Raw genomic sequence first — 23,498 nt, 5'->3', positions numbered from 1 at the left:
ATCTAGGGAGTTCTTCCTGGCTACTGTGCTTCTGTATTGCTTTCTCTTCGGGGTCTAGACCGGGTCTCTGTCAAGCACTTTGTGACAACTGTTGATGTAAAAAGGGCTTTGTAAAATATGTTTGATTGAATTTGATTGACATACAAATGTCACACACAATCAAAATGTTTTCTCATTGTTATTTATTCTTTGTTGACAAGTGCTGATTACTATATTACATTCACCTGCATTTTAAAATGGAGACTTTAAAATCTAAAAACAGCAAAAATGACACAGACAGAGGGGAATGTACCCTTCACAAGACAAACAAACAGACATTTTCAAACCATTATTGATTGCCCGATGACACTTAGAAAACACTTTCCCCCAAATCTATCCTCAACCTTTATTTTTTGTCCTTAGGTTTCAAAATTAATCTAATCAATATATCCCTCTGAATTTAGGCTGTCAATTGCTTTAAAAAAAGTCAATCAAGGTTTGAGAAAAAGGACAAAGTTGAGTAGGCTACTAAATCAATTATTCATCAATAAAGACGTTAGCTGCCTGTTTACAAAATGTACTGTAGGTAAAAACAACTTTCTCTTTGCAATCCAGCCACCATCACATCAGTCAGTCAACAGATTTTTTAAAATATTTTTTGCAAAAAAGTTTGCAATGATAGAGGGGAAATCATAAATATAAGGTCTCTTTTATATCCTTACAAAATATGAACCCTCCATTTCTGAACCATTTGGTTGCTTCCCAATTGGCGCCCTATTCCCAACATTATAAAGGAATAGGGTGCTATTTGGGACGTAGACTTTAAACTTTTTGAGAATCATGTGATACACATATATACACACACACACACACACACACACACACACACACACACACACACACACACACACACACACACACACACACACACACACACACACACACACACACACACACACACACACACACAGAGCCTGGATCCAATCCACCGACCACTTACAAACGGTGCCATGAAATTGTATTGTTAATTTACAGGCATTTATTTTTCCCTAAATAAAGCACATAGTTAATGCTGGAAATATGTGTAAGACATAAAAACAAAGACCCTTATCTTATTAACCAAAGTCATTACAAGAGCATTCAGTTCAGAGGGTTAAAATATTCCAGGCAGGACTTCAGTGGAAAAGGACATTCAGAATCAGAAAACCTGGGGATTTTTTTCTGTTACAAAAGTAATTGGTCTGTCTACTCAAACAAAAACATTTGAAAAAAAATACCCTGTTCTTAAAAAAAAAAGATTTGTAAATAGATTTTTTATATTAAAATATATGACTTAAAATATATTACTTTCTTTAACTAGTCAGACATTTAAAAAAAAGAGATCTGATCTTTTAGTTTTCATGAGGTGACTTTGGCATGTTACCATGGAAATGATTTCTATAAAATATACCGGTACTCAGCAACTATCTTTAGTTTTAGTCAGATCATTCAAAAATATGATTGATACATTTAGATTTTATAATTGCAATCACCATGCATACCAATATTATGTGCCTTTGCTTTATATGTAGTGAACTGTACCTCTACCTCCCTATCAACCTGTATATACCAGGAGCCTATACTTTGAATGGTTTCTTGAGAGTACAGCATTTAGCGTTTAAATACACATTTTTGCGTAGTTTCTTTTAGAGATATAAACTCTTTTGCAATAAAAACATATAATGTTGGATATAATGTTGGATATGCTTAAGCAACGTACATAAAGCTTAGATAGAGAATTCATTTCTAAATATAGCTTAAAGACAATATTTACAAAGCAAAAGAATAATACATTTTACTCCCTTCTTTCTCTGAGTGTTTTAACTGTACATCACGGCTAATAGTTACGTTGCTATCCACAAACAAGCATCCACGTATGAAAAATAATGCGTCATGAGACAATATCTTTAAGTCAAGGTTTTAGGAGGCAATGAAGGTTCACGGTGTCGGTAAAACTTCACCAATGACCTTAGACTGAAATGGGAAAGATCTTAGTTAGTAGTCTTGCCGCAGATCTGTTAGTACTGTATTGACAACTCCTATGGCCACTGTCGTAAAACAATACAAACAGATCTGGAACCAGGCTACTCAGCTTGCTCCTCGAAGGGCACTATTTATCCATTTATCTGTGAAGTGCTTTAACTTTTCAACACCATGTTAGAGTACGAAGGCTGTACACTACTTGTATAGTGTACACTACATGTACAGTGTACACTACATGTATAGTGTACAGTATACACACAGTAGAGCTGTCATTCAAGTCCTTTACCCAGTAAGTGTTAGTACTTAGAAAAGCTAAGTGCAATCATTGTGACATATTTTTTATATTCAAAATAATAATTTCAAATATCTATTCTCATTGTTATATATCTGTAAGACTGTTTCTAGTACTGTAAATATATAAATGATTGATTGCAACCTTTAAAATCGATATAAATCAGTATATTTGTACTCCCCCACCTACACGCAAACCTCATTGAACTCCCTTCTTCACCTTTTTAAACATCAGAACAAGGAGTGGCAGTCTTTAACATAACAACAGTGTTATTACGTTCTACAAAAATAGCAACATTCATTTTTTTCTTTCTTTTTAAAAATCTAAACTATCTTTACAAAAATATAGAACACTAACATGTCCAAGTGCAAAGTATTGCCAAGATTCAACATGTCTCAAGTCTGAAAGGTGTAGATTTGATTTGAACAGTTCAAAACAAAACTACTACTGTGAATTGGCCAAAACAAACCAGTCTTTCTCAGATGGAACAGATTAAACAAGACTATGATCATCTAGCGTAAATGCTTTGCCTCCCCACTGAAAACCATGGGTTGGGTTTAGTATGGCCACTGTGCATTTTACCCTGGTAACCATGGTTCGGGTCAATCCCACTTCAATTTAATCAACTCAGGAAATAAACTGACTTTGCAATTACCCTTTTTTTCTGTGAGAAAATTAGAATCGGAATTCAAATCAGTTTACTTCCTGAATTGAAATCGAATTGACCCCAACCCTGCTGGTAACTACTTCTTGACAATGGTAGATTACTTGATGCTAACTAACTTGCAACAATAAAGATTTGAAACAAATCATTTCTACATTTCTAACATTATTCGTTTTATCGTACCACTAGACACGAGACACAGAGTTTCGAAGGGCCAATGCAATCGTCATGGCAGAAGGCCCCACACCCTTTACACATGATCATAGCTTTGAGTCGGCAGTAGCATTTAGACTGAACGTCCTCTATACCAGATACCTCCATACACCCCTGCTCTGGAGACCCCTCCCCCTGGTTTATGTGGTCCAAAGGGTGACCGGCAGGTATGGTAGTGACGGTCACTGAGAAAGACATGACACTGCCGGTGCCACTGCCGCTGTCCCCACCACTACCTGACACAGAGAGGGAGGTGCTGGAAGCGGTACCTGAAACAGCAGCACTGTGGTTCAGACTCAGAGTGTGAGGTACAGACATGCTGATGGTGCCACTGTAGCAGGACCCCACCATGGATTCCTGATTATTGATTGGAGGTCTCTGGGTTTGAAAGGCAGACGGATGCTGGTGAGTACTGGGGTGACTGGGGTCCCTGGTCCCCACGTGGGGAGATACAGATACCCAATATGGCTCAGAATGACCACCCTGTTTACTATTGCAAAGTTCCAGGTGCCTCCTGTGCTGTGATTGGGTGAAAAGGTTGGTTTCTTTGGCTCTTGCAGAAGTGCCACTGTCTCTCTCTGTACTGGCTAAACTGTTGTCCTTCCGTTCCGGTGGACAGCCCTCCACTGATGGAGACTCAGACTTTATCCTGGAACAGCGCTGAAAGCCCAGAGCTTCACCCATTTTTGTGATTGAGAAGCCCTGCTGTTCCATCTTGACTCCTCCGGCTGAGTTAGAATGAGAATGAGGCTTATTCTCCACTGACTCCTCCCCTTCGTTAGCCAGCTCCTCTCCCTCTGTGTGTTCTCTCTTCAGATTGGCCAGAGGGGTCAGTAAGGTGTTGGCGGTAGCCAATGGGTGGGAGCGTTTACTGCTCTCTGAGCCTCGTCCGTACGTGGAAACATTGAGGAGGTAGTGCCCTGACATGGCAGGCCTGGACATCCTCTTCCTTTCCGGGATCCCCGCGGAGAACCGGGGACGATCCCCACACTCCTCCTGGTGCCCTAGATTGCAGGCTCCAAACTGGGCACGCTGAGCCTCGCCTGAGACCCCATACGGCTGGTTCTGGTGCTGCTGGGTGGCCCTCTGCATCAGAGCCCTGAGGATCTGCTCCTGGATGTCTTTGTTAGGTGTTTCCCTTTGATGGTGCTGGAGCTCTGCCAACTTACCTGCTCTTGTTCCAGGTATGGCAGAGGGGGAGCAGCCTATGGATCCTTGCTGTTTGGATCTACTGTTGTCCTCCACACCACCAGATTGTAGGTACTGACTCTGGCTTTCACCACTGGCTGTCCCGGCTGTGCTGTGGGACTTTATCTTCCATTTGTCATCATGGGAGGGTTTGGTCTGGGCCACCTGGACCTCTGCCTTGGCCAGCGGCTTGGGGAGGATCTGTTCCAGAGAAACCTCTTTCCCCTGGAGGAGAGATGTGACCAGGGGGTTGTTGGCTGGGATGAAGTGGCTAGCCCTGGCTGCCATGGAGCCTCCAGATACATACTGGCTCTTCACACCACACACAGATGAAGTGAGGCTAGAGGTTGACTGGGGACCTGATGGGTGTGATGTATGTTGACTGTTCCCATGTTGAGGCCCCATCAGAAAACCTGGGCTCATGTTACCAGCAGAGTAGCTTCTCTGTCGGTCATCAGTGAGAGACGCTCTGCTGGTGTTGGAGCCTCTTTGAGACAGGCTAAGGTCAAAGGGCACAGAGGAGCCTGATTGGACAGAATGGGAGTGGGCTAGTGTGGTGACTGCATTGGGTGATTGACAGGTAGATTGACCAATGGTGAGGCTTGCTGGCAGCTTGGTGGTTGACTGAGATTGGGTGGAGCTTTGGGTGGAGGAGGAGGGTCTGGAGTGGAGGGTCTGAGCTGAAGCTCTATGGTTTCCTTGCTCTCCACTGCCTCCTCCTGGTCCTGGGCCTGGTACTGCACCTTTAGAGAAGGAGCTCGCTGCAGCTGCTGCTGCACGTTGGGTCCGGGCTAGCTGGGCTTTAGCCTTGATGTCAGCCAGAGTGCGAGCACCAATGCGTCCAGGGCTAGGACCAGGGCTGGGACTGAGGGAGACAGGGAGAGGGGTCCTGGGGGACACCTGGGTTGGAAATGCTAGGACTGGGACTGATAGGATTTGCGACACAGTAATCTGAAAAACAAAGTGAACAAGACATTTAAAAAAAAAAATTGTGGGCCTTCCTGGTGTTAGTAGACACATTTGGTCTAAATGTACCTGACACTTTTATTCACCACAAATACATTCCAATATACAATATTACATTGTTACCTGAAGCGGGGGCACTCTCTCTGCTGTTGTTACTGTGGTTGCTGGAGAGGTTACCACAGATACTGCTGGTGGAGTGATGCGGGCCCTCTTCTCTGGAGTCAGCTCTACTTCCTGTTCACTGGACGAGGACTTCCTTTTCAACGGCTCTGGGGATGGGGTGGTGGGTACAGGGGTGGGTACAGGGGTGGTGGGTACAGGGGTGGGTACAGGGGCGGATACAGGGGCGGATACAGAGGTGACTGACACAGGGGCTGAGGCTCCTCTCTCTGGTGTAATGCCAACATCTTCCCTCCTCTCCCCACTATGCTTGTCCACTCCCAGAGGCTCTGGAAGGTCGATGGGCAGTGATGAACTGAGCTTCATCTGGGGGCAGACCTCTGGATGACTCTCCTGGGCAGGGGATGGTGGGATCTCAGGGGACGGGGGGATCTCAGGGGACGGGGGGATCTCAGGGGACGGGGGGATCTCAGGGGACGGGGGGATCTCAGGGGACGGGGGGATCTCAGGGGACGGGGGGATCTCAGGGGACGAGGGGATCTCAGGGGACGGGGGGATCTCAGGGGAAGGGGGGATCTCAGGAGACGGGGGGATCTCAGGGGACGGGGGGATCTCAGGGTACTGGGGGGTGTCTGGCTGGGCTTCTTTCAAATCCTGCTCCTCATCTTTCTCCTTCTGCTTGTCTCCAAGTGGAGTAACCGTTGAGGTTGAATCCACCACATCATGTCTCCGCACAAGAGCTGCCTCCACTGCCACTATAGGTAGGGATAAACCTCTACTACGAGTCCTGTGTCTAGGGTACTCAACCTCCAGTGTCTTCTGAACGATCTTTGGCAGCACCGGTAGTACAACGGGTGGGACTGCTACTGGTTCGTCTTGAACAGGCTCTGGCCTTGACTTGGTAGGTTCTATGGGTTTACATGTCGGGTTTATGGGCAGTGATGAAGATCGGAGCCTCCTCTCTGAAGAGCGAGTCTGGCAGCTGTTCGAAGGGATCTTGGCGTCTTGCAGTACTTGGCCAGCAGGACGTGGCTGTGATGGAGGAGACGACTGGGCTTTGGTGGCTGAGAGCTCCAAACTGAGACCAGACTCAAGCAGCTCTTTGGATTCCTCTAAGCTGAGTCCAGAGCTGGATAGAAAGAGAGGGAGGGGGGAGACATACAGAATGAGAGTGAGAGATCAGCCAACTGCATAAAGAAAGGATAACTCAAGAATGTTTAAAGTATATAAATTACAAGTAGCAAGTTTGGTCTCTGAGAAATAAAGCTTGATATAACAATAATTGCTTTATATTTTAAAGATTCCAGCCCTGAAAAAAATGACTTACTTTTCACCATAGTAGTTCTCAAAGAAGCTCTCCTTCCAATGCTCCACCTTCTTCCCCTTCTCAATCTCCTGACGCATTCTCAGCTGCAACTCAGGAGTGAACTCACCTGGGTGGTTTGGAAAATATAAAAAGGTTTACGAGACATTTAAAAAAAACAGTTACTAGAAATATGAAAAATAGCAATTTTTATGAAAACTTTAATAGTTGAGTATTAACACATTTTATCCATGTTTTATTTTGAAGCAGAAACACAATCACCTGGTCCAAGATCTGTTTGTGCGGTCTTGCCAATGATCATTATCAAGCCAAAGACCATCAAGCAAGAGAGCACAAACAGATCTCGGATCAGGTTAGAAGCACTGACCTTCCGCCAGTCGTTCCTTCCAGGACTGAGCTGCTGATGTGAAAAACTCATTGTTTAAGGCAGAACTGGTGACCTTCAACAGACCATCCATACAGGCCTAGAGATACAGACAGAGACGCATTATGTACATCATCATCATGACAAACTGCAGCATCATCATCATCATCACTATCATCATCATTTTCACTAATCATCATTATCACTATAATCATCATCACTATCATAATTATCATTATCACTAATCATCATCATCACTATAATCATCATCACTATCATAATCATCACTATCATCATCATCATCACTATCATAATCATCATTATCACTAATCATCATCATCACTATCATAAGTATCACTAATCATCACCATCATTATCACTATAATCATCATCATCACCATCATTATCACAATAATCATCATCACCATCATTATCACTATACTATCATCGCTATCACTATAATCATCATCATCACTATCATCATTATCCCTATACTATCATCACTATCACTATAATCATCATCATCACTACCATCACTATCACTATAATCATCATTATCACTATAATATCATCACTATCACTATAATCATCATCACTATAATCACCATCATCAGTATATAAAGAGAGACTCACCATGTGATTATGTCCTGCAAATACCTGGGGTGTATTCATTAGTCGGATCCTGTTGCAAAATGTTTTGTCTGTTGCAAAACGCTTTGCAAAGGAAAGCATTTACCGTTTACCCCAGGAACCAAACAGGGCAAACGGAACGAAGCGGGGAGGAACCTACCTGAAATTGTCCACCATAAACTCTAGTTTTCTTTGCAAAACATTTTCCATTTGGAGCAAACGGTTCCTGTTGCAAGACGTTTCGCAACAGACTAAACGTTTTGCAACGGAATCCGAATAATGAAAACAGGAATTATACAGGTGGACGATTACAGGAATTAATCGCAAGTTGAGTCTCTTAGTTTTAAACCTCTCTGTCGCTAGAGACCTGATGATATCTAGTATGGGCCCACCTGTTGGTCGCCCTCAGGCAGTAGCGTCAGTAGCCTCTCTTGGCACTCTGTGGGCAGGACAGAGAAGGTGTGTTTGTTGATCAGGGCACGCAGGTTGGTGTTAACCAGGATAGAGTCTGGTGTCTCAACGTCTATCTCTGCACACTTGGTACGCTTCAGTTGCCCTGGGGACAACAACACAAGAGAAGAGTAAAATCATACAAAACAACCAGTGAGGATACAGAGACTTGGTACTATACTGAGCCTGGTCCCAGATCTGTTTGTGCTGTAGACAACTTCTATGGTTGTTGCTATGTTTGACGTGTCAATAACCATAGGAGTTGGCAAGACAGCACAAACAGATCTGGGACCAGTCCAACAGACTGGCATGTATACGCCTGCTATATGTAAAGGACAAAGACGAGCTGGATGAGTCTACTACTGACGTGCACTGAGTCGACTGGACCTCTGGGACATCTTCCTGGTACCAGCAGCAGGACAGGAGTCTGCTTGGTCAGACAGAGAGAGAGAAACACGATTAGATTTAAACACAATTTAGCCACACAAGTGGATACACTACATTTAAAATGTTTCGCCCCCTTTTTTAGAACTTGGATAAGAAAGCCATAAGCACACTGCTTTGTATAAGGATATAGACTAGTGTTAGACTTGAGATGACCACTGATCATCATCGACAGTGATTGTTTGTGTTTCCTGTAGGCTTCTACTAAGGATGTATATCAACAACGTAGTGTACTGGATATGTGGAAGTCTGCCACCTACCGGTCTTACTGGCAATGGTGTCAGTCTTAAGCAGTAGTCTAGGGCTGGAGGTTGTGGGCATGCCCCCTTGTCTCCGCTGGTTCCTCTGCTGCTGCTGCTTCAGGGCCTGGGGGACAGAGAAGAGGAAGAAGGAAAATCATAGATTATTTACCAGTGCCAAGATGAATGCCAGCTCCTGTCTTAGACTCTACGTGGTTTAATTAAGCATTAAGGCCCAAGGGGGTGTGGTATATGGCCAATATACCACAGCTTAGGCAAGACCCAACATGGACACAGTCCTTAGCTGTGGTATATTGGCCATATACCACAAACCCCCAAGGTGCCTTATTACTATTATAAACTGGTTACTAACATAATTAGCGCAGTAAAAATAAATGTTTTGTCACGGTCTGATATACCACGGTTGTCAGCCAATCAGCATTCAGGGCTCGAACCACCCAGTTCCAGTTTCTAATTGACATTTTGAACCAAATGTGTAGTGTATATCATGTGATGTATTCTAAACTCAGCACAAAAATAAACGTCCTCTCACTGTCAACTGCGTTTATTTTCAGCAAACTTAACAACGAGCAGTATGGCTGGTGGCATTGTCATGCTGGAGGGTCATGGAGGGTCATGTCAGGATGAGCCTGCAGGAAGGTTACCACATGAGGGAAAAGGATGACTTCGCTGTAACGTACAGTGTTGAAATTGCCTGCAATGACAACAAGCTCAGTCCGATGATGCTGTTACACACCGCCCCAGACCATGACGGACCCTCCACCTCCAAATCGATCCCGCCCCAGAGTACAGGCCTCGGTGTAACGCTCATTCCTGCGACGATAAACCCAAATCCGACCATCACTCCTGGTGAGACAAAGCCGCGATTTGTCAGTGAAGAGCACTTTTTGCCAGTCTTGTCTGGTCCAGCGACGGTGGGTTTGTGCCCATAGGCGACGTTGTTGCCGGTCGATGTCTGGTGAGGACCTGCCTTACAACAGGCCTACAAGCCTTCAGTCTAGCCTCTCTCAGCCTATTGCGGACAGTCTAAGCACTGATGGAGGGATTGTGCATTCCTGGTGTAACTGTGGCAATTGTTGTTGTCATCTTGTACCTGTCCCGCAGGTGTGATGTTCGGATGTACCGATCCTGTGCAGGTGTTGTTACGCGTGGTCTGCCACTGCGAGGGAGATCAGCTGTCCCTCCTGTAGCACTGTCTTAGGCGTCTCACAGTATGGACATGGCAATTTATTGCCCTGGCCACATCAGCAGTCCTCATGCCTAAGGCACATTTACGCAGATGAGCAGGGACCCTGGGCATCTTTCTTTTGGTGTTTTTCAGAGTCAGTAGAAAGGCCTCTTTAGTGTCCTAAGTTTTCATAACTGTGACCTTAATTGCCTACCGTCTGTAAGCTGTTAGTGTCAAAACGACCATTCCACAGGTGCATGTTCATTAACTGTTTATGGTTCATTGAACAAGCATGGGAAACAGTGTTTAAACCCTTAACAATGAAGATCTGTGAAGTTATTTGGATTTTTACGAATTATCTTTGAAAGACAGGGTCCTGAAAAAGGGACGTTTCTTTTTTTGCTGAGTTTAGAATCATCACCACTTTCACTATCGCAAATTAGTCGTACTGTCTAACGGGTCAATTATTTGTTTAAATGCCACAATGAAATAAGTTGCATTAGTATACATTTTCATGAGACCAAATCATTCACTATTCTTCATTCTTTCTATTTTTACAGTATCTATTATAATATTTTTTTCTTAATTTAACCTTTATTTAACTAGGCAAGTCAGTTAAGAACAAATTCTTATTTTCAATGACGGCCTAGAGACAGTGGGTTAACTGCCTCGTTCAGGGGCAGATCGACAGATTTTTACCTTGTCAGCTCGGGGATTTGATCTTGCAACCAACGCTCTAACCACTAGGCTACCTGCCGCCCCAGTATATAACAGTTACAGATGGAAAATAAACCCAATGTCTACTCTGTGTGCCTCACCTTGGAGCCAAATCTTCATCTGACTAGGGTTTCTTTTGGCCCAATAAACCCGTAAAACTGTTTTTACACACACAGCTGAAAATTCCACAGTATTGCAGATGGAACTCATTACGATCTGCAATCAACTGAAATCTAATTATGCAGAGCACAAAAGGCTAATGGGGCAACCAAAATGGCACCCAATATAGTCCACTACTTTTGACCAGGGCCAGCAGGGCTCTGGTAAAAAGTAGTGCACTATATAGGGAATAGGTTGCCATTTCAGATGCAAGGTAAGGAAGACCAATGGGAAGGTTTGTGAGGAAATTAATACAACTCAGCAAAAGGCGTTTATTTTCCCCTCTCACCCCACACCCCCATTGTGTTTTTAAAATAACTTACACAATATGTTTTTGAAACAAAGAAGCAGTTAAATTTAACAAGCACCGTGAACGTCATGTCTGCATTTATTTGACAAAACTGGTATTTTATTCTACAAAACTGGTGTCTTTAGCCACATTTCAGAAATTAGAGCTATATTAGCACAGGGAGCATCACTGAGACAATGATAGGCACTCAGGAGGCAACAGGTCAGCAGTAGGACCTTATTTAACCTTTATTAGGTTAGTCTTGTTGAGAAAACATCTCTTTTACATCTCTATTAACCAGTGAAATTGATACCGAAGACGATGGAGCATCAGCACAGTGGCCTACTGTACCTGTTTGAGGGCCTTCTTGCAGTGTTTCTGTGAGGGAGAGATGAGCTTGCTGCTGGGGACAGAGGGAGATGAACAGCGTGGCTGAGGAGACAACGGATCAGGCGGCAGCTTGGAGGGCCCTGGGAAGGAAACAAAACATAGCACAACTTAGATAGACAGTCAACAACACATTATTAGGCTTAGAAACATCAACCCCCAACGTTAACATCCAAAAAGCTGATAACATCAACATGAAATTGATGTTATTTTAGTGTTTCAGTTCATCTTTAAGATGGATACACCAAAGTAGATATGTTTTTTTGAGATCATACACTATCAAATATGTTGCATCTAGTTAATTAATTAATCAAAAAGATTGATGAAAACATACACAACATTATTACCTTTTTAAATTAAGAATTGTCTTTTCAAACACCAAAAAACCCACCTGCTAGTAGCAAGATTACTTAAAACAACAGCTATTTCCTGTTTTTTACAAGGCTTGCATGTTCATTTCTCACTCACCGTAGCTGTAACCCTTTGACTTGTGTCTCTGTGGTTCTTTTGATAGCATTTGCTCTGATGGATTTTTTTTGCAATGGTATTAAAAACAATAACAATAGAAAACAAAAACAGAAAACAAGATGTCCTTGTGTTCAGTAGATAAGCTATTACTTTGTTTCAACGGTTCCTTAACTCATTCATATGAGTACATGAGGAAGTGTGGCTCAAACATCATTTAAAAAAAAAAAAAAACTATTTCCTGTTATAACAGGAAAAAAATTATGACAGAAATGGCCGAAACTTAAACTCCTTCTAAAGTGTTACTAAGATGGGAAACAGTCTGATGTATGTACAGTATTTATCACAAGATGTAAAGCTGCAAACTCAATAGTGAAAATAGAAACACCACAATAACTTCATGTTTGGGTGGGCCCGGCACCAAGTTATAAAGAGTAACGTCTGCACCCAAATGAGCATCAGCACCCATTTCAGTCAATTTCAAGTAGTGCAATTATATAGCCTAATCATCATGCAAAAAAGGTGAAGCTGAAATACAGGCAACTGCCAAAATAATGGAAACACTTGAGTAAATGAGGGATACAAAGTATTTTGAAAGCAGATGCTTTCCACACAGGTGTGGTTCCTGAGTTAATTAAGCTATTAACATCCCATCATGCTTAGGGTCATGTATAAAAATGCTGGGCAGGCCAAGAATGTCTAATATATTGACAAGATATTTGAGTGACCGCTCTAAAAATGTAAATACATGTCCTCAAAGATGAAAGGCAGGCGGGAAGAGGCAAGATCAGGTGGGACCATTCTAGCCAATGAGAGGGCAGATACGTGTGTACACAACAGGCCATAGAGATAGACAGAGGAATCATCTTTGTATCTGTGCCATTATAGCTATAACAGTTGAGAATGCCTGGTTGTTCTTTAAAAGTAATTTCCTCACCATCTTAAATAAGCATGCCCCTTTCAAAAAATGTAGAACTAAGAACAGATATAGCCCTTGGTTCACTCCAGACCTGACTGCCCTCGAACGGCACAAAAACATCCTGTGGCGTACTGCACTAGCATCAAATAGTCCCTGCGACATACAACTTTTCAGGGAAGTCCGGAACCAATACACACAGTCAGTTAGGAAAGCAAAGGCTAGCTTTTTCAGACAGAAATTTGCATCCTGTAGCTCTAACTCCAAAAAGTTATGGGACTGTAAAGTCCATGGAGAATAAGAGCACCTCCTCCCAGCTGCCCTGGGGCTAGGAAACACTGTCACCACCGATAAATCCACGTTAATCGAGAATTTCTCTATGGCTGGCCATGCTTTCCTCCTGGCTACCCCAACCCCGGCCAACAGCTCCGCACCACGCACAGCTACTTGCCCGAACCTCCCCAGCATCTCCTTCACCCAAATCCAGGTAGCAGATGTTCTGAAAGAGCTGCAAAACCTGGACCCGTACAAATCAGCCGGGCGAGACAATCTGGACCCTCTCTTCTAAAATGATCTGCAGCCATTGTTACAACCCCTATTACTAGTCTGTTCAACCTCTCTTTCGTATCGTCAACGATTTCTAACCACTGGAAAGCTGCCGCGGTCATCCCCCTCTTCAAAGGGAGAGACACTCTAGACCCAAACTGTTACAGACCTATATCCATCCTGCCCTGTCTTTCTAAAGTCTTTGAAAGCCAAGTTAACAAACAGATCACCGACCATTTCGAATCCCACCGTACCTTCTCCGCTATGCAATCTGGTTTCAGAGCTGGTCATGGGTGCACCTCGGCCACACTCAAGGTACTAAACGATATCATTACTGCCATCGATAAAAGACAGTACTGTGCAGCCGTCTTCATCGACCTGGCCAAGGCTTTCGACTCTGTCAATCACCACATTCTTATCGGCAGACTCAACAACCTTTGTTTCTCAAATGACTGCCTCGCCTGGTTCATCAACTACTTCTCAGATAGAGTTCAGTGTGTCAAATCGGAGGGCCTGTTGTCCGGACCTCTGGCAGGCCCTATGGAGGTACCACAGGGTTCAATTCTCGGGCCGACTATTTTCTCTGTATATATCAATGATGTTGCTCTTGCTGCGGGTGATTCCTTGATCCACCTCTACGCAGACGACACCATTCTGTATACATCTGGCCCTTCTTTGGACACTGTGTTAACAAACCTCAAAACGAGCTTCAATGCCATACAACTCTCCTTTCGTGGCCTCCAACTGCTCTTAAACGCTAGTAAAACTAAATGCATGCTCTACAACCGATCGCTGCCTGCACCCGCCCACCCAACCAGCATCACTACTCTGGACGGTTCTGACTTAGAATATGTGGACAACTACAAATACCTAGGTGTCTGGCTAGACTGTAAACTTTCCTTCCAGACTCATTTTAAGCATCTCCAATCCAAAATTAAATCTAGAATCAGCTTCCTATTTCGCAACAAAGCCTCCTTCACTCACGCTGCCAAACATACCCTCGTAAAACTGACTATCCACCGATCCTTGACTTCGGCGATGTCATCTACAAAATAGCCTCCAACACTATTCAGCGAACTGGATGCAGTATATCACAGTGCCATCTGTTTTGTCACCAAAGCCCCATATACCACCCACCACTGCGACCTGTATGCTCTCGTCGCCAGGCCCACTGGCTCCAGGTAATCTATAAGTCTTTACTAGGTAAAGCTCCGCCTTATCTCAGCTCACTGTTCACCATAACAACACCCATCCATAGCACGCGCTCCAGCAGGTATATCTCGCTGGTCATCTCCAAAGCCAACACTCACTTTGGCCGCCTTTCCTTCCAGTTCTCTGCTGCCAATGACTGTACCTGTTTGAGGGCCTTCTTGCAGTGTTTCTGTGAGGGAGAGATGAGCTTGCTGCTAGGGACAGAGGGAGATGAACAGCGTGGCTGAGGAGACAACGGATCAGGCGGCAGCTTGGAGGGCCCTCAATAATGTGTTGTTTGCACACAAGTATTTCTACTTGCATTTATTACATTTTACATTTAAGTCATTTAGCAGACACTCTTATACAGAGCGACTTACAAGTACATACATTCATACTTTTTTTTTTTTTTTTTTGTACTGGCCCCCCGTGGGAATTGAACCCACAACCCTGGCGTTGCAAGTGCCATGCTCTACCAACTGAGCCACACGGGACCACTTGCACATCATCATCTGCACATCTATCACTTCAGTGTTAATTAGCTAAATTGTAATTACCTTGCTACTACGGCCTATGTATTGCCCTACCTCATTACTCCATTTACACACACTGTATATACGGTAGATGTTTATATTGTGTTATTGACTGTACTTTTGTTTAACCTATGTGTAACTCTATGTTATTTTTTGTCGCAATGCTTTGCTTTATCTTGGCCAGGTCGCAAATGTAAATGAGAACTTGTTCTCAACTGGCCTACCTGGTTAAATAAAGGTGAAATGTAATAAAAACATTTTTTTTTTTAAAAGCATCTGTGACAGCATGGGTAGCATCATGCTGTCACTTATTCTTCTTCATTCGCTGATTGCTCCCAACTCATAGGAATCCCCACCCTAGTTGACTACTTTAAAATGGTGGAACCCCTCATTGGCAATGCCCATGCTAAAACGGGTTATATCCATGAAGAGTCCTCTAAATATCTCTATGACAACAGGCACAACTCCGATATAAAGCATTTTTTTTGTTAAGTTGCTGAAATGCCACGTGCGTCCACTTATATCAGTGCATTCGTAACAACCTAACCATTTCAAAACTTCTATTTGACCAAATAAGTTTCACGTAGCCAATTAGCATATTTTTTAAATACCAAATTCGCCTCTCTATCATTGACCTCCATACAAAGACTCCTCATTTCGTGGGCTTCTTTTTGTGGACAGATTTTTGGTGGAGTAAAACCTCTCGCTTCGCCTCTTCCTCTCTGGGGCAGGCTATGCCCCCATAGGATGACCATGCCCCCATCCACAGGACACGAGTGGTCACAGAATAGTTTGATGAGTATGAAAACAATTTAAACAATATGCCATTTCCATCTCAGTCACCAGATTCTGAAGTTGTGCCTGAGACAGAGTTTTCCACCACCATCAACAAAACACCTAATTATGGAATTTCTCATGGAAGAATACTGTCGCATCCCTCCAATGCAGTTCCAGGAACTTGTACAGTATAATCGATGCCAAGGTGCATTGAAGCTGTTCTGGCTCGTGGTGGCCCAACTGTATGTTGGTGTTTCCTCTATTTTGTCAGTTACCTGTATATCCTACCTCTCCTCCTCCCCATTGCCTCATTAAAAGGAGTGATGTTGTAAATATATTGTGAAGTAGTAGCGTACCTCTCCTCCTCCATCGTCCCCTTCTGCCCTCCTGGTTGTTAGCGTTGTAGTTGTTGTTCTCTGTGCTTCTCTGGGAATCAGACAGATTATCACTACCATCCTCCTCCGACCCCTCCTCAGACAGCTCCTTCACCTCCGACCCCTCCTCTGACCCCTCCTCAGACAGTTCCTTCACCACGTCCCCAATGTCCTTCTATTCACAGACACACAACATACACATATACAGTTGAAGTCGGAAGTTTACATACACTTAGGTTGGAGTCATTAAAACTCGTTTTCAACCACTCCACAAATTTCTTGTTAACAAACTATAGTTTTGGCAAGTCGGTTAGGACATCTGCCATTTTGCCACAAGTAATTTTTCCGAACAATTGTTTACAGACAGATTATTTCACTTATAATTCACTGTATCACAATTCCAGTGGGTCAGAAGTTTACATACACTAAGTTGACTGTGCCTTTAAACTACTTGGAAAATTCCAGAAAATGATGTCATGGCTTAAAAAGCTTCTGATTGACTCAAATGATGTCAATTAGCCTATTGGAGGTGTACATGTGGATGTATTTCAAGGCCTACCTTCAAACTCAGTGCCTCTTTGCTTGACATCATGGGAAAATCTAAAGAAATCAGCCAAGACCTCAGAAAAAAGAATTGTAGACCTCCACAAGTCTGGTTCATCCTTGGGAGTAATTTCCAAACACCTGAAGGTACCACGTTCATCTGTACAAACAATAGTACGCAAGTATAAACACCATGGGACCACACAGCCGTCATACCGCTCAGGAAAGAGACAAACGTACTTTGGTGCGAAAAGTGCAAATCAATCCCAGAACAACAGCAAAGGACCTTGTGAAGATGCTGGAGGAAACAGGTACAAAAGTATTGATATCCACAGTAAAACGAGTCCTTTATCGACATAACCTGAAAGGCCGCTCAGCAAGGAAGAAGCCACTGCTCCAAAAACCGCCATAAAAAAGCCAGACTACGGTTTGCAACTGCACATGGGGACAAAGATCGTACTTTTTGAGGAAATGTCCTCTGGTCTGATGAAACAAAAATAGAACTGTTTGGCCATCATGACCATCGTTATGTTTGGAGGAAAAAGGGGGAGGCTTGCAAGCCGAAGAACACCATCACAACCGTGAAGCACGGGGGTGGCAGCATCATGTTGTGGGGGTGCTTTGCTGCAGGAGGGACTGGTGAACTTTACAAAATAGATGGCATCATGAGGTAGGAAAATGATGTGGATATATTGAAGCAACATCTCAAGACATCAGTCAGGAAGTTAAAGCTTGGTCGCAAATGGGTCTTCCAAATGGACAATGACCCCAAGCATACTTCCAAAGTTGTGGCAAAATGGCTTAAGGACAACAAGGTCAAGGTATTGGAGCGGCCATCACAAAGCCCTGACCTCAATCCTATAGAAAATGTGTGGGCAGAAGAGTATGTGAGCAAAGAGGCCTACAAACCTGACTCAGTTACACCAGCTCTGTCACCAGCTCTGCCACCCGAAACGTTTGACCTGAGTTAAACAATTTAAAGGCAATGCTACCAAATACTAATTGAGTGTATGTAAACTTCTGACCCACTGGGAATGTGATGAAAGAAATAAAAGCTGAAATAAATCATTCTCTCTACTATTATTCTGACATTTCACATTCTTAAAATAAAGTGGTGATCTTAACTGACTTAAAACAGGGAATTTCCGACTTCAACTGTATATATACACGTGTATATACAGTACACACCCCCATAAGATAGTACCTGCCCTCATAAGATAGTACACGCCCCCATAAGATAGTACACACCCCCATAACACGGACTGCTTTGAGTACCTCCTAACATTCAGAGCAATGAACAATGATTCATGTGAATGTCTAATTGTCTGATAAGCTCGCTGTGTGAGTCATAATGTTGCTCTACTTTTCAAATGTCCTTCTTTTAACATATCATTTTTTACAATGTAGCACTGACTATTAGTAAAAAATGTAAGGCATATCTGAAAACTCTATGTCAATCTCACTTGTCAGCATTCATTTGTTACATGCGTTTGATTCATAGAAATGAGAAACTGACCTTCAGTGTGTAGACCCCCATTCGCCCAGGTACTTTGTAAAAGATCCCTTCGTCACTGCGAGAGTTGGTGTGGAGCATAGCATTAAGACATGCCAGCGGGGAAGTACCACTAGGTAACAGGGGAAAAGGGAACACAACAGCCAGTTACTCTCAATGAAGCAGACAGCTGACTGGCCACCGGAGGGAGACAGTAATGCCTGATTCACAATAAAGAGCTGACTTGAACTGTACTGTGCTCATATTATGTACAAAACATCTGCATATGCGTTTATACACTAGGCTATTCACATCAAGTCATAGTTGAATTATTGTTGTATGCACTTCATTTTTGTTGCTTTTCTCCTTGATAATATTAACGCAATTGAATTTCAAGTTTTTGATTTCACATTGCCCTTTACAGCATAGTTTCAGCAACGATGGTGGAACCATAGCCAGGCTAAGCTGGCCAACCCAGTACAGTTTGGCTTGGCCTGGCTCAGTTTGGCCCTATAGTGTGAATCAAGCACCAATCTACTGTATTCTGAGTATAATAGCAACTGATGAAATTATTAGGCTGTGTTGGCTGAAATAACAATACCTAACATGCAATAACATGTTCGTAATGCCATGCTGAAACTTGGTTGTTACAAGTTGTAAATAACATTCAATAACATGTTCGTAATGCCATGCTGAAACTTGGTTGTTACAAGTTGTAAATAACATTCAATAACATGTTCGTAATGCCATGCTGAAACTTGGTTGTTACAAGTTGTAAATAACATTCAATAACATGTTCGTAATGCCATGCTGAAACTTGGTTGTTACAAGTTGTAAATAACATTCAATAACATGTTCGTAATGCCATGCTGAAACTTGTTGTTACAAGTTGTAAATAACATGCAATAGGAAAAATAAAACAACATTTTAGTGAGAGTGTCAAGGGACGGGGTTGGGCAAAACTAGCTTTGTCTTACCTTCTGGATGACAAGAGTGAAAAAAATTCAACAAAAAAAGAAATTAAATAATTAGAATTATGTGAATGTAATAATTACAAACAAGAAAAGGAACATAAAAAGAGAAAGAACATGAGCAATCAATCATACAAGAGGAAATTATTCATAAAACGTCTCAGAGTAGGAATGCTTATCTAGGATCAGGTCCCACCCTGTACATGTGATCTTACTCGTTGTGATCTAAAAGAACCAAACTGATCCTAGATCAGCACTCGAACTCAATACACTTTATGAATACGGGGCCCCGATCCTGTGTATCAAAACGGAAGTCCAAACAGGGATGGGGACTAAAGGAAGCTAAAGAAGGAGTCTAAGATGGAGTCTAAGAAGGGACCTTTGAGAACACACTGAAAACATATGAGATCCGGTTCATTTACCTGATCTCTTTCAGTCTCTCCCTCTGGATCACCTGTAGGATCTCTTTGTGGCTCATGGGTGTGTTCGGGTACTTTTCCAATACCTGAAAAAATAAAGCACAAAATATGTCAATGGATTGCAGTGTAAGTCATGCTTAAAACCACTTGAGGAATATAAACAACATCTAGCCTAAAGACAACAACATACTTCCACCTGTCCTAGTACTCACATTGCTTACGGTGTTACTACACATTATCATCAACCCACGATTCTATAGTTGTACCTAGGAGTATGAAATTGCGCTGACATATGAGGTCAAATGAAAAACGCTACAGCATGTCCAATGAGCAAGCTTCTACTGAGGTGTTCTATAGTTTCGCTGCTGTCATGTCATAGCTCTGACTCTGAATACAAGTACTGATTTAGAATCAGTTTAGCCTTTTAGATCACAGGGAATAAGATTAGGCAGACAGGGAGGACCTGATCCTAGATAAGCACTCCTTCGGATACGACCCCTGAGTTTTTAAGTCATTAGTGGTGTTGCTGATTTAGACAAGAAAGTCAACCTCTGGGACTGAGCCTGTCGACAACTCCCGCCCAATGATGTAGCTATGTACTGCATGCCTTTGCCCAGTGTCAAAAGAATAGATGTCTTGCTGGGAATAAGACAGAGCTAAATGACCTCATCAAAACATGATTCCCTTCCTTTGTGTGTGTATTTGTGTAAGAAGAGAAAGACTAAGAACGACCATCACACCACCCACCACCATCATAGCCATGACATGTCACAAAGATTTTCATATGAATAGTAGTCCTGTTAGCTACCTAACTAGTAGCCTGGAAACCAGACATTGAATTGAATTGTATGTCAGCAGAAATGAGTGTTTGAATCAGGAAAGTGTCCTCTCATGACATCTGCATGCCAAAATGTTGAATAAAATTATATTTTAAAAGCACTTTACCGGTTGTCGGTGTGGTTGGTTCTTTTCGGGGGTTGGAATGTGAGAAAAGGAATCCACAGGAAAGTATAATTACATAAAGTTCATGTAATCATACTTTCCTGTGGATATTGTCTCACATTCCAAACATCAAAAGGACCAACAGCAAGGACAACCAATAAAGTACTTTAAAATATCATTTTATTAAACATTCTGGCTTGTAGAGGTCCTGAAAGGAAACTTTAATGGTTCAAACACAAATTTCTGCCCCATGTAGAATTCAATCCAATTCAACGTCGGGTTTCCAGACAACTAGCTAGTAGAAGTAGCTACACTACATGACCAAGAGTACGTGGACACCTGCTCGTTGAACATCTCATTCCAAAATCATGGCCATTAATATGGAGTTGGTCCCCCCTTCACTGCTATAACAGCCTCCACTTTCTGGGAAGGCTCTCCACTAGATGTTGGAACATTGCTATGGGACTTGCTTCCAATCAGCCACAAGAGCATTAGTGAGGTCGAGCACTGATGTTGAGCGATTAGGCCTGGCTCACAGTCGGCGTTCCAATTCATCCCAAAGGTGTTCGATGTGGTTGAGGTCAGGGCTCTGTGCAGGCCAGTAAAGGTCTTCCCCACCGATCTGGACAAACCATTTCTGTATGGACTTTGCTTTGTGCACAGCTGAAAAGGGCCTTCCCCAAACGGTTGCCACAAAGTTGGAAGTACAGAATCGTCTAGAATGTCATTGTATGCTGCAGCAATAAGATTTCCCTTCACTGGAAATAAGTGGCCTAGACCGATCCATGAAAAACAGCCCCAGACCCACCAAACTTTACAGTTGGCACTATGCATTGGGGCAGGTAGCGTTCTACTGGCATTCGCCAAACCCAGATTCATCACTCCAGAGAACGTGTTTCCACTGCTCCAGAGTCCAATGTCGACGAGCTTTACACCACTCCAGCTGATGTCTGGCATTTCGAATGGTGATCTTAGGCTGCCGATGAACAGTTCTTGTTCTGACATTGCTTCCAGAGGCAGTTTGGAACTCGTTCGTGAGTGTTGCAACCGAGGCCAGATGATTTTAACACGCTATGTGCTTCAGCACTCGGCGGTCCCGTTCTGAGCTTGTATGGCCTACCACTTCGCGGCTGAGCCGTTGTTGCTCCTAGACATTTCCACTTCACAATAACAGCACTTACAGTTGACTGGGGAAGCTCTAGCAGGGGAGAAATTTGACGAACTGACTTGTTGGAAAGGTGGCATCCTATGACGGTACCACGTTGAAAGTCCCTAAGCTCTTCAGTAAGGACATTCTACTGCCAATGTTTGTCTATGGAGATTGCATGGCGTTGTGCTCGATTTTATACACCTGTCAGCAATGGGTGTGGTTGAAATAACAGAATCCAGGGGTGTCCACATACTTTTGTATATATAGTGTGTGTCAGTGTGTTTTGCTTACAATGTAACAGCAATGATTTGCTAATACATGTAGCTATAGCTAAGCATTTTACTATTACTGAATGGCCAATACAGTGACCAGGTAGCTAAAACACCTTTATAAATTGTTTATAAACACTACTGATGTACTAACGTTAGCTAGCTAGCTATAGTTAAGTTACTAGCTAGCCAACTATTGTAGCTTAGCAATGCTGGCTTTCATGCTAGCTGTCTTTCATCGGTCATTAGCGAACGTTAGAGCTTGTGTCCACCAACATCGGGCGATTAGAGCTAAGCTGGAGATCTAACTTAGACACTTGACAACGGGCATGTTTCAATGTATTTTATTAATTCAGAACAAGCTGTCAAATTGAATTTCAGAGCTAACATAGCTTGCTAACTGGCTAGCTCTACGCTAGCGCAACACTTTGGTGTTTACTTTACAGCGCAAGACAGACGTTATTTTTCTCAATAATACGTAGGTATGCGGTCGAAACAAGAATGATGTCTCTTCACAATTTCCTATCTACAATTGTAAGCTACATGGACACATTGATATAGCTATTTGCTGTAAATGAAACCACAAGACTATCAAGCAAATCTTGATGGACTTCCAGTGCTTATCTAGCCGACAAGAAGGCCTTGCATTGCATAAGCAACATTTCGTCTGCACCAGTGGGTCATGAACTCATAAACACAGTTGTACTAGTGGGAGCGAAGGGAAAACAAACACAACAAACGTTGAATAGAACGACAGTAAATACCGTTTTAGCAGCTTCTGCCCATGTCCTCCCCTTCTTTTTCTTCTGTCTCTCCCTCATCGCTGCGGTCTTGTACTGATTAGTGTTGAATTTGACAGTGTGCTCCTGTGTTATGTTGCTTTAGTTACCGCGCAAGACCCACCGCTTCTGCCATATTGGTATTTTACTGTAAGGAGTGTGTCATGTGACCCCGAGAGAGATGTCATTTTACTGTACAAATGGAGCTGTCACTAAACACGGGAGTTTTGATAGAATACACATTTGTTTTGATCTTTGTTATATAAAAAATAATACCGTTATTTTCTCACAATAATTAATGCTGTGAGAAAATTAGAACATTTTGGGAAGATTGGTGCTCAGACTAAAATAGAATATAATAAAATAGAATATTACCGAGTAAATCCTCAACAACAAAAGAAAAACGTTAAGGCAGGTGTTTTTCCTTTTCGCCCTATTTGTTGTGGCCAATGGCAGTTCATTCAACTTGAAAGACAGGTATTTTCTCTATTCCCT

The 23,498-nt window shown here is 42.8% G+C and overlaps 1 protein-coding gene across 1 annotated transcript; it reads right to left on the bottom strand.

The window, feature by feature from the left end:
- Positions 1–165: 165 nt before the first annotated feature.
- LOC129813141 (putative Polycomb group protein ASXL2) lies at positions 166–23,431 on the bottom strand. Its single transcript, XM_055865347.1, has 14 exons — positions 22,989–23,431; positions 19,867–19,949; positions 18,498–18,606; positions 16,421–16,613; positions 14,391–14,401; positions 12,105–12,156; positions 11,601–11,719; positions 8,917–9,022; positions 8,580–8,639; positions 8,155–8,318; positions 7,136–7,232; positions 6,772–6,877; positions 5,448–6,573; positions 166–5,309 (listed from the first exon to the last, which is right to left on the bottom strand). Exons 1-14 carry the CDS (start codon positions 23,043–23,045, stop codon positions 3,132–3,134), a joined length of 4,461 nt encoding a protein of 1,486 aa, XP_055721322.1. The 5' UTR covers positions 23,046–23,431; the 3' UTR covers positions 166–3,131.
- Positions 23,432–23,498: the final 67 nt, after the last annotated feature.

Source organism: Salvelinus fontinalis, chromosome 16, assembly GCF_029448725.1.
Source record: "Salvelinus fontinalis isolate EN_2023a chromosome 16, ASM2944872v1, whole genome shotgun sequence".
Lineage (NCBI taxonomy): Eukaryota > Metazoa > Chordata > Actinopteri > Salmoniformes > Salmonidae > Salvelinus > Salvelinus fontinalis.
This window is presented reverse-complemented; position numbering and strand designations above follow the sequence as displayed.